The sequence below is a fragment of the Carassius auratus genome, unplaced genomic scaffold (assembly GCF_003368295.1).
Source record: "Carassius auratus strain Wakin unplaced genomic scaffold, ASM336829v1 scaf_tig00029621, whole genome shotgun sequence".
Taxonomy (NCBI): Eukaryota; Metazoa; Chordata; class Actinopteri; order Cypriniformes; family Cyprinidae; genus Carassius; species Carassius auratus.
In genome coordinates this window covers 16,034-28,924 of record NW_020525782.1, presented here as the reverse complement: position 1 = coordinate 28,924, position 12,891 = coordinate 16,034, and the positions used below count along the sequence as shown (strand labels likewise).

At 33.8% G+C, this 12,891-nt stretch overlaps 1 protein-coding gene across 3 annotated transcripts in view; it reads left to right on the top strand.

The window, feature by feature from the left end:
- LOC113079870 (replication protein A 70 kDa DNA-binding subunit-like) overlaps positions 1-10,580 on the top strand; it is a 36,801-nt gene extending 26,221 nt beyond the window's left edge. For 2 of the 3 annotated variants that reach the window (XM_026252091.1, XM_026252093.1), the window contains one exon: positions 438-1,089. In XM_026252091.1, the coding sequence (XP_026107876.1) occupies positions 438-542 (105 nt within the window). In that variant the 3' untranslated portion in view covers positions 543-1,089. Of the gene's footprint in view, positions 1-437; positions 1,090-9,482; positions 9,568-10,412 lie in introns of those variants that run through there. The other variant, XR_003281770.1, reaches the window with a different exon arrangement.
- Positions 10,581-12,891: the final 2,311 nt, after the last annotated feature.

Below are 12,891 nucleotides of genomic sequence, written 5' to 3'. Positions count from 1 at the left end.
AATAATGCAGAGTGGGCCTTGAGGAAGTGACTGCACAGTGCAGCCCCTGGAGTGAGTCACAGGAAACCGAAATACTGCAAACTAATAATTATAATGCTACTAAACGAGACAAAATAACGTATAACATTTAGTTCTGTCTCGTTTTGGTCAATGAAAATGAAAAGACTTTTTAGCATAGTTTTTATTTTGTAAACCAAATTTAGTCTAATTTTTATTTGTCAACAATATTGCATTATGCATTTAATTATAGTAATCGTCACATGACCAGCATTTACGTTTCGTCTCGTTTTCTTTACGTGGTAAAGGTTCGTCGACGATGATATTTAGTCATAATTCTTGTTGTTGAAAGCAACACTACCTTACAACTACTTCTGGATGAGGATGAGTTGAAAAATTTGAGGACGTGGATGCAAATCCTTTTTGTTTTGTCTTCATAGGACGAATCTCGCATTAAAGTGACAGTGGTGGACGCCAAGCCAGTGGACCACAGAGAATACAGCAAACGGCTGATCATCAACATAAGGAAAATGGCTGCTCAGTAGAACAACTGACAGTGTTACACAGAACAAAACCCTACAAAGTCATTGTGTGGAACTTTTGAGTTACTTATGGTATCGTGCATACTAATTGTATAGCATCTCTAAAGTCTCTTTTTATGTTTTTTTTTAGTTTATTTTTTTCCCCTCTGTTTTGTATTTCAGTCAGTAATTTCACAATACCTTTTTCAAAAACTCCAAGATCAGATTAGCTTGTGCTGCTGTCCCCAGGGTTGACTGATTGGAAAGGGCCTGGAGTTCTTTAGAAATTGCTGACGTATTTTGTGAAGTGAAGATTGTAGAAGAGACAAATTGAGAAAGAAATGGTCTTGGAGTTTGGAGAATTATAAATCAGTGCACATTCAGGGGTCTGCTGCTGTGATTTAGGTCGGCTAGAGAAAAGTACAACCCTCTGTCTGTAAGAATGCCTGGACCAAACCTGCAGAACATTTGATAATCCTGTTCACACTCTTGCTTACCAGGCACACACTGTATTTATATAGATATAACTGTATGTCTCCTACACAAATAATAAAGCTGTTTGTGTTCTCGAGTCAGTGTTTGTGGTTTTATCTTTTTGGTAACACTTTCTATGAAGCCTGTATTTATAATACATTATAAGGGTATTCTTAAAGCATTATAATGACTGCATAATGCATCGTAATAAAACTTATGTTGTATCATCTCATTAATATTCATAAGAACAGTTTTAATTATTATAAAATGTACTTATTTGTGGTTCTAGCTTATCTCGCATATCTTGCCATTTTTCTGATGCTTCTTAAAGCAGTAAAAAAAAACACTTTTAAGTAGTAATAATAATAATATTTAGCTTTTCTTTCATAAGGTCACATAACTGATCATATTAATGTGTAATGACACATTTTCTTTGAACTATTTTTATTGTAATATCAATTTAATTATTTTGATGGTACCCTTTAGACAGCTGTTGATAAGTAACTCTGCAACTTCATATCAGCCAGCGGTCATTGGAGTATTAGTAAGTCTGCTACTGTAAATAAGTCCTAACACTTTATTTTGATGGTCAACCAACAGATAAACTGACATACTGTAAGTGTCTTTGGAAGTACATCAGCTTATTCTACCATATTAGATTCTACTATTTTTGAGCATAGTAATACTGTAATAAGAGTTAGTTGGCATGTAGTTGCAAAGTCGCTTATAGTCAATTGATTAAGGGGACCATCAAAATAAAATGTAACCATATAAAATATTGCATTTTTTTTTCCAGTTGGAGTATTAAGCTCACATCAATTAATAAACAGCGCAACAGGAAACACTCTAAAAACACTCAACATCTAACCACTCACAAGCTGTAGTAAAATACTGTGCAGATCTTAAATAATGTCATGATACAGTCCATTATACTGTAAATGAAGTAGATTCAATATGGTGTTCATTGAGTGTTATAAATAATCATACTCTTAAACTTATAACCACATATACATAAGTATTATGATGTATTATAATTGTTGTTATGATTATTCATGAGTTGATAACATACGTTTTTTATAATGCTTTATCCATTCGTTATAATGCCTTAAGAATACCCTTATAATGTATTATAAATACGGGCTTCATGGAAAGTGTAACCATTTTTTCCCTGCTTCATAATATAAGTATTAACAAACACCATGTTAAATGCACCATAATAGTGCCTTTTGCTGTAAAATGCTCACTTTTAATAATAAATTGCCTGGATATTGTGAATAAATTAAATGCTAAACATTCTCATTTAAAGGGGTCATATGATATTGCTTAAAAGCACATTGTTTTGTGTATTTGGTGTAATGAAATATGTTTATGCGGTCTAAGGTTAAAAAACATTTTCCACATACTGTACATTATTGTTTCACTATGCCCCGCCTTCTGAAACCCGTCATTTTTACAAAGCTCCTCGGTCTGAAAAGCAAGGTGTGCTCTTATTGGCCAGCTATCCAGTGCGTTGTGATTGGCCGAATACCTCAAGTGTGTGACAGAAATGTTTCGCCCTTTGTTCACCATACTGTTATTCGTGTCCCGGTCAGAACACTGGCGCAACAAGACAAAACCAATAAAACCCATTACAAATAAGCCATTTGTTGCATCCACTGGGTACATAATTATGGATTATAATGACTATTTATAAGCATTGCATTGCATCATGCCTCGTAAACATAAAACCATGTCTTAAGTGTTGTAAATACAACTTAACCACTGATTTCTAATTGTGTCCTTTTCGAAGAACAAACAAAGTAGCTTCACTTTTACAATGAAACACAGCATCTGTCTCCACAACATGGCAGCAGCAACAATACTACAGCGAGAATCAAAGTTATGCCTTCTTTTTTTTGAGTGAACATTTGGGTGGCGTTATGCAAATCTTCCCACATGGTGATGTAGACATGTGGGGGCGTGTTTAACTAAGGCGTTTTAGGAGGGCGTGGTTGACTCGTAACTTTTATAAAGAATATCTCTTTGGGTTTTGCAACTTTACAGGCTCTTATCTATTCACGAACAGCTTGTAACACTCCAAAGAAAAAGGAAAACTTGAAATCACATCATATGACCCCTTTAAGATTATTAGTATTATTATTTTTACTTCGTGTTCCACCACTGTTCAGTGTCACTTTTAAAACAATTACTACAACAATTAGTTTATGATGAGAAATTATGTTTGGGGTTAAATGTAAATTTGCTAAACTACATACCCAATTGTTTTAACCGAATCAAGACAGAACTGGGGGGTATTCCAGAAAGCAGGTTATGTGACATACCCGGGTATGTTTAAGAGTAAGTAAGCGGATAACCTCAACTTTGGGTTCCAAAAACAGAGGTAACTTTCAGGGTATGTTAGTAGTCATAGCAACTCACTCTCTAAACTTAACCTGCTCCGGAGCAGGTTATGTTCCAGGGTTAGTTCACTACAACGAGCCTTCAATGGGGTGACAGATTATTATATAATATTACAATATGTAATATAGCCTATTTTATATATATATATATATATATATATATATATATATATATATATATATATATATATATATATATATATATATATATATATATATACACACACACACACACACACACACACGCACACACACACACACACACACACACACATATATATATATATATATATATATATATATATATATATATATATATATATATATATATATATATGATATGTTAATGAGGAAGCGCTAATATAAGTAATAAATAAGGTAATATATTATTCTAATATGATTATTTATTTTATTGGCATATATGAGTTATCTATAAATTATGTATTAAGAGGTATGCATAAATTATAAAACAATATGACAAGGTAATGTTTAACTTATATATTTTATTACATGTTATATCTCACACATGGAGTGGTATTTTCTATAATGTCTGAATTCTAAATCAAAATACATATCTGATATGACTTAATGTATAATTAGCATAAAACAAATAATACAATTTACATTCTCAAGGATTGGAAAAAAAATGTAAATGATTGCACAGCCATCAGTAAGGTGGCGATATGCACTAAGCAGGTAAACAACTAATGAACAAAAGAAGAAGAAAGAAACAGCTTGGCGCGCTTTTTCTTAGCGTCCGTTTCTATAGTGACTCGTCGATTCGTTGCTCTGTTGAGAATGTCTTCAGAGAACCACATACCTCGAGTAAGCAAGGTTTGGGGTTAATCAACCGAGAGTTCAGGGTTTAGTTCACAGTAAGTTAACCCTGCTTTCTGGAATACACCCCAGGTAATATTACAGTTATCAGATTAATAATAATAAAAAAGAAACAACATTCTGTAAAATGCTGTACTGTGCTGGTTACTGAGGTCGAATTACTTTTACCAAACCATAAAATAAGCTAAAAAAATATCCCAAAGGCACTTTCCAATAAAGAAGGGACATTCATATTAAGGAATCAGAAGATGGACTCTTAATTTGTAACAAGTAACCACAATTGCAAGTCCTATATGGGATGGTACTAGTCAAAAATATTAAAAAATCCCTTTTTAAGTGTTTTTCCCTACCGTTTAATTTGAAGTGTATCGTTTAAGATGCAGACCTTCTATATAACACTAACTTATAAAGTGATGCCTTCTGAGTATGGCTACTATTCACCTGGACTGTGTTAAGTTCTATTTGAAGATTGTGTGTCTTGGCGAATCTCTTGAAGTCTGGTTCTCTGTGTTTTCAGAGGGGAGCAGCAGTGAGAATGTTGTTGTTCTTCTCTCCCATTACGTCTGCCGAATACTAAAATACATCTCTATAAAGTACCCAGTCCCCTTAATACCTATCCCTGTCTGATAACAGCCTCCTCTGGTGAAATCCCCCAGCAGCAAACACACAACACGACATAAACACAGTTCTAGCGCACTGTTCACATCAGAGGTGCTTTGTTGTGCGTGAAGGCCAAACAGCCTGTTTTCCTTTTATTCTTTTTTTTTTCGTCATCCCACATTGGCACATCCTTATTTTCTTCCTCCCGGGCTGCTGTGAATTGTAGTTTTGAGTGGCATTATTCTAGTTGATTAATTTGACTGTTATTACCAACGGCGCTGACCTACGTGCTCTGCGTGAGCTTTAGCACTGGAACACTAACGTTAGTCAAGGCGATTTAAGGTCATAAAATCAGAGACATTTGAGTAAAAAAAAAAAAAAGCCATATATAAAGTTGGACTGGCGTGAAAGTGCTTCTATAGTGTCATTTGCTGGGTCATAAATGTGCATTAGTCTTTGCGTGGAAAAGCGACATAATGAGCTGTATGTATTTTGTCTAAGCCTCAGGGCAAGTCTAAGCTTGGGATGGAGGCGGGCGTGCACGGTGCAAGTTTGTGCCCCTGGCTATTTTAAGAACAACATTAACATTTGGTTTAATATTTCTTTTTTTATGTGATATATCGACCTCACTTTAGTCAATATTGTGAATATTGCCATGTTTTAGGAGCTGTGTATATTCGGTTCAAATCCCACTGGTGAGCCTACTACTAAACTTGCGTTTCTTCACATAATAAGTTAAGAATTCAATTCCCAGTTGTGTTTATACCTGCAAGGCTCACACAAACTTTGCTTTATCATTGTCAGTATAACTTACATACCTTAGTGATATACTATTAATTATGTATTGCCATTGTAGGAACAAGTAAGATCATTGTGTTTTTATTGACTCAAATTAGGCTATGAACTTAACATTAAAATTAATATAAACATAAATATGTATAAACATCTTATTTGTCTTCAATTGAGGTGTGGATTATAAATATATATTTTAAATCTTAAACAGTATTTCAAATCTTAAACAGTTCTTGTATAATGACAATTTAAATACAAAGTAAAACACACACACACACACACACACACAAAACAGCTACGCACATTAGTACCACAATATAAAAATATGCAACATCAAAACTTTTAATTAAATTAACAAATAAAATAAAATAAAATGAATATACTGAAATAAAAGCATAATTATTATTTTACATTAATCTTCATGCCTCTACATTATATTTTAACATTTCTGATTGGGCTAAAATCACTAAAGGAAGGCTCATTATGAAAATATAAAACAGTAACAGAATTATTAATAAATTAATGAACAAAGTAATTATTTAAAAGTACATTTAAACTCAAGTAATAATAACGATAAAAATGTTTATAACATAAACTCTACATGAGAACATTTCTGGGCTCATGTTGATTTTGCATCTCTTGCCTTTTTGCATTATATTGCGTCATTATTTGTTCTGCTATTTTTGTGTTCACTTGTGACATCTCATTATGAAGCCGAACAGATAAAGGATTTGTCAACTGCACTTACCAGAATCTAAACATCCTGAAAAGTGTTATAAATCCATTGAAGTGATAACAACTGAGAAGAGAGTGGCAGAGAAGTTTCTGCAGGAGGATTATCTCAGACGCCTTGGAGAGAGATGCACTTTGCTATTACTCAGACTCCGAAAGGGCTCTTGGCAGGTCTCAGAGTGGTAGATAAAGGCAGATGTGTGTGGTAATGAAGATGCCGGTTTGCCTGGTTGCTTCCCTGGAGCTCGTCCTGCGAGGGAGTTGCGTTTTGCATTGCGCTGAGGCCTTCTGCCCTGATTAAGACCTCAAACGGTGATTTGGCTCAGGGGAGCGATGAAGATCATCTTTTAGGCTCGCACTGGTCTATCCCTGCTTATTGTGACAAGGCTGAAAAGTACAGATAGAGTGCAAAGTGCTGTTATTCTTTCAAATGAAGTTAATGCATACACCTTCTGCACCAAACTTTGACCTTAACTGTAAAGGGCATTTTGAGAATTCAACTTATAGCATCTTTTCCACTTTCTTCCTCTAAAGCTGAATTTTGTGAGGGGTATTTTATAAAATAAAATACTTTTTATTTTATCATTTTAAACTTTGCATTTTTAACGCTTATTTTAATGTTTTTATTTTAATTACATTTTATTTAAAACTTATATTTTTATTTTTAATTAATTTTTATCTAGCTGAAAACTGAAACTGGCTTCCATATATATATATATATATATATATATATATATATATATATATATCTATCATTTTATTAACATTTTATTCTGACATCTGTTTAGTGCCACTAGTGACATTTGTTCTTATATTTTATTTTATTATTTTTTTCTCGTTTACTTCTGTCTAGCTGAAAACTGAAACTGACTTCCCTTTAGTATTTTATTTTATTTTAAACATTTAAATTAAATTTTGGTCATATTTTAAGTAGCTGAAAACTAAAACATGCATCCAAAATTTAGTGACACTAATGGAATTTCTTTTTCTTTTTTCTTTTAAGGTGAAAAGGTATTCCATAATTTCATGCCACGAGAAGCTTTTAATTTCTTTCCTTTTTATTTTTCACTTTAAGATGAAACTGGCCTCGATCGTTTGGTGCCACTTTTAGCATTTCCTAGTTTATATCATTTTGTTCTATTTTATTTTATACTATGTTTTACTATGAGATGGATTCTAGCTTCCAACATTAGGTTCCACCAGTGGCCTAGAACTAATGCATATCACGCAGGGGTTTTGGAAGTGGTTGCCTCGGTCTAAAATGTTTGCGTGTTCATGTGATCTGATTTTTAAACAGATTGTAAATCAGTAGTACTGATGATGGCAGCATGTTGGAGACAAATGCAGAGATAGCCTTCAGATGGGAGAACATAATTGTAATGGATGGAGAGGGGAACAGTATGTGGGCGTCTCACTTAAGATTCATGGGCCTGCCGCAGATGCGGAGGCTTGGAGAAGAGAAAACAAAGAGATAGAGAAAGCGAGTGTCAGTAAAACTTAACCAGCAGACCTTCTAACCTGAGCAGGGCTTGTGATGTTCATCAGCATAACACTGGTGTCGGAGTAAGTTATATTGTCCTGCCCTTTCAAATAAATTTAACAAATTCCACAGACAATTATGCGGTTGTCAGGTGCAATGCGGATACTTTTCATAATTGTTGAGATAAAAAGAAAACAGGCTGTGTATTCGGCGAAAAAGTGGTTGAGATTGAATTTGTAGATACAAATGACTTTGTGACTCCTCTCCTGTTCTCCTCTGTAATTGGATTAGGCTCTAGATAGTGTTTTTGTTTTCTATTGTCAGACGCCAGATTACTAAGATGTCTTCCTTCATGCCAATAAATAATACATTTTGGCAGCAAAAGGGGTGAGTGTTATTTCCCTGCACAGCATCTATATCTGTCAGACAGGAGCTTTTTTACTCCAAATGTGGATCATTCCTTTTTATTCAGCTTCAGTCTGTAAATCCTTGTACATGTACATGACTGGGAAAATGAATAGAATATCCTTCCCATCGCGACGACCCTTGTGACAATCATTTGAAAGTGGATGGAATTGTGTAGCAACATAAAAGACGCAAAATCGTTCCAGTATTCACTTTCAAACAGATGGTTTCAACCATTTGCTTGCACTGAAGACTGAAAATCATTCACACTTTTAAAAAAAGTAATTTATTCCTGTGATGGCAAAGCTGAGTTTTCAGCAGCCCTTACTTTTATTGTTACCAGTGTTGAAAACAACGAATCTGATGACAGCATGTATTTAAAATATATTTTGTAACATTAGAAATGTCTTTTATGTCAGTTTTAATAAACGTTAACAAATGCATTCTTGCAGAAAGATGCATACACACACACACACACACAAACACACACACACACAAACGTTTGTTTTTGTGAAAAGTGGGGACATCCCATAGCTGTAATGGTTTTTATAATGTAGAAACTGTATATTCTATCACCCTACACCAACCCTACCAACCAACCCTCACAGGAAACTTTGTGCATTTTTACTTTCTCAAAAAAAAAAACTCATTCTGTATGATTTATAAGCGTTTTGAAAAATGGGGACATGGGTTATGTCCTCATAACCCACCCTCTCCTTGTAATACCTGTGTCATACCCATGTCATTATACAAAGTTGTGTCCTGATGTGTCACAAAAACATGCCCACACACACACACACACATATATTGTGTGTGTGTGTGTGTGTGTGTGTGCACACTCTTGCATGACTATTAGCACGCATATATCAGTGTAATGTATGGATGAGCAGAGTGCAGTGAGCAGTTTAAAGTGTGCCACTGTAATGAATGAATATTTAATATCCGCTAAATGGTTACAGAATTATGTGACAGGACCGAGTTTGAGTTATGAGATGAGTCCAAGACTGATCATTTTTGTTCTGGTCCTCCAGCACTAGAACATGTGACTCAAATTGCAATTCAGTTAACGGAGCTAAATCGCAATGTCCTGAACAGAGATAAATAGACACTGGCAGCAGTTTATAAGATGGAAACTAATAGAGCCATTATGATGAAATTCCATATCTTGTTGTTATTTATTGTGTCTGGAGAACGTAGACTGATTTCCTCAAAATGTGTTTGTCAAGAGGTTTTGTTTCTTTGCAGGAAGCAGGTGAAAGGTTTGGGAAGTGAGATTGCAGATGCACAATAAATCTTGAAAGAAACATAATACAAAGGCAGAACATCAAAGGTGCGTCACGTCACTGGCACATCTACATACTCCTAACTTTGAAGTCACATAGCCCAACTTTTGATAATCTTTGAAAATCCTTTGATATTTCTAGATACTTCTTATGTACAGATATTGTAGATGATGTCTGTTTAGATTTTATTTGAGGTATAGAGTTTTTTTTTTTTCATCGATGTTGAATGAAAGATAATATTCTGGTACAAGATCAAAAGTACTTCTAAAACTAAAAAAAAAAAACTAAAAAAAAAAAAAAACTTGCTAGAATAAGAAATACAAATGTTCTAAGGGTTTTCAAACTGGGGTTAGAATGTATTTTTAGCATAATAATTTTTAACACATTTATTTAGTTTGATATTATTACTATTTTATTTCTCTTTTTTTTAAACATTACTTTAATAAGGAATTTGTGACTAGATTAGAGCCTTAGAAAATAACAATAGAAAAAAACTATATAATATAAAATAATATAAAAAGAAAATAATGTCTGAAAAATATTGTTATAAATGAAAACTTGCTGACTTTTTATTAATATAATATAATATATAATATAATATAATATAATATGATATGATATGATATGATATGATATGATATGATATAATATAATATAATATAATATAATAAGAAAAGAATAGACCTTTATACATGAAAATACCTTGGTTAATATTTTATTAAGGAGGTCCCATTTGTTTATTATATTGGAGGTTTTGAAACCCGTGACATTGGATATCATTGCCTCTACACATTGGCATAGCATGGTAGAAACACTCAACTAAACTGAAGAGATGTTTTGTTTTCACAATTTGATTTCTGTCTTCTTGTTTTTTCCTGACTGCCTGTCACAGTGGTTACACCATCCAGAAAAGCTCTTAACATCTATGGACTTCAATATACTGTGATTTAAAACAGCTCTGCAAGCTTCTCTACATACAGTTGTTGGTTATGTAACAGTCCCCTGCATTCATACAGTTTAATTGCACATCAAAACTGCTGAGGCCTCAAGGAAAAGTTCACCCAAAATTTGGTTGAAGATTCTTTGAACCGGAAACTATTTTCTTCAAAGTACAGTTCTCGAGCTAATAAAGATGGTACAGTCACAAAAGAGCATGTCTGAAGTGAAATGAGTTCTCACTTGTACTTTTTGGACTGTTGTTTAATATTAGTTTGATAAATTGTTTGATCAGTGCAGTTTTTCTGCACTCTTTCCCCCCACCTTTAGTTCAGACCACCTCCTACATTTGAAAGAAATTGGCTCATTTACTCTCTGTCAGTTAAACTGTCTCAAGATGAGTGGGAGAAATCTGTCTCTGTCTATATGAATGCTGTGTCTAACTGAAAGCACACTTAGAAAGCTTTACACCGGGTCAATGGGAGAGAATCTGACATTTTATTTTAGATCTTTAAAGCAAAGGCAGATTTCACAGGATCCCTCCAGTCACTCATGAGTATAGTTGATAGTGGGCCGGGGAGAAGACAGACAGCTGATGACTGAGTTGAAATGTGGAGTACTACAATGAAAGAATCCTCTGCCGTGTTGTCAGACATTACTCTTATCTCCTCCGTTTCCACTCCATCTGTCAGTGAATGTATGACGAAAGTTCACGATCCTCCTTTGGTCCCACCAAAACATATATGGAAAAGAAAACATGACATCAAAATTCTAAATAAATGTCAATCATCTTGTTGTGAACAGTTCATCAGTAAATGCTGTTCTATTTTCAAGATCTTTTGATCTTTGGTCCCTCTGTTTTCATTGACGGAACCAAAGCTGTATTTTAAATGGACTTACTTAAAAATGGTTTTATATATATATATATATATATATATATATATATATATATATATATATATATATATATATATATATATATACAAATCCAAAGGCATCTGCCAATGGGATGCACCTGTAATGAGTTGCATAAGCATATAAAACTTAAGACCGAAGAATCCACAAGAGTCCTGTTTGTCATTTTAGGTTAAGTGCCTTACATAATTTGCCATCGCATATTATTCAGTTTGGAAGTATGTCAAGTTCATAATGTTCCATTGCTCGTAAAAATATCTTTTAATTTCATGCTGTTTTTGCTATGGCTAGAGCCACATTTTCTCCTATAGAACCCTACTAGGGGAACATTTTGTCATCCATCTTCTTAATGTTCTTGAACCAGGCTGAATGCTTTGATTGAAATCCAATCAAATCCCGCTTTACATTTTTTTTTTGCCACCACATATCATTTAACGCAACATTATGTCAAATTCTTATAGTTGGTTGTTTGTAGATGTCATTTCACATTGTTTTTGCCATAGTGGAAATCCTGTTTTTCCCCAGTCAGGGCTTATTGCTTTGATTATAATCCAACCAATTCCCACCTTGTATTATAAGTCACCGCATATGATTTATCTCAGAAATATGCCCAGCTCTTACAGGCAATTTGGTTGTAAATGCCATTTCATGATGTTTTTGCAATGATGAGTCCCTTATTTTTCCAAAGTTAGGACTATGGGCAAAAGTTGTGTCACCTAATTAATATTCATGAACCAAGATGATTGCTTTGATTGTAATCCAATCAAATCCCACTTTACATTTGTTTGTTTTTTTGTTTTGTTTTTTTGCCACTGCATATCATTAATGCAGAATTAGTTCGTTCTTATAATCGATTGGTTGTAAATGTCATTTTACATTGTTTTTACCATGGCGGAAATCTTGTTTTTGCCCAATCAGGGCTATGGGTGAATGTAATGTTACCTAATTAATATTAAAGAACCAAATGTATTGCTTTGATTGTAATCTAATCAAATATCACTTTATATTATTAGTCGCCACTCGCCACATATGAGTTATCTCAGAAATATGTCAGGTTTTTAGTTAAAAAGTTAAATTGTTTTTAAACAACGTTTCCACAGTGATTGTGCCAATTTTCTCTAAGTTAGGATTATGGGCAAAAGTTTTGTCACTTAATTAATAATCATGAACCAAGCTGATTGCTTTGATTTTGATTCAGCCAAATATAAATTTCCTTTCCTTTTTTTTTTTTTTGCCATTGCACATAATCTAAAGTTCATAAAGTTAAATTGGTTGTAAATGTTGTTTCATGATAGTCCTGGCAATATTTTTCACGGCACAGAAAGACAAATGTCAGTAGCCCAACACATCCAAAAGTCTTTTTTAATTAGCAATGTAAATGCAGTTGGGAAAATTAGTTTAGGTTTGGCAGATACCTTGCTTGTTGTGGAGCGTTATTTACAGACCAGCTTGACTAAGTATGCTTACTGCCAAGTGAGCTAACAGACCCGGTCTGTGGTGGTGAGAGCAGTTATTGAAGG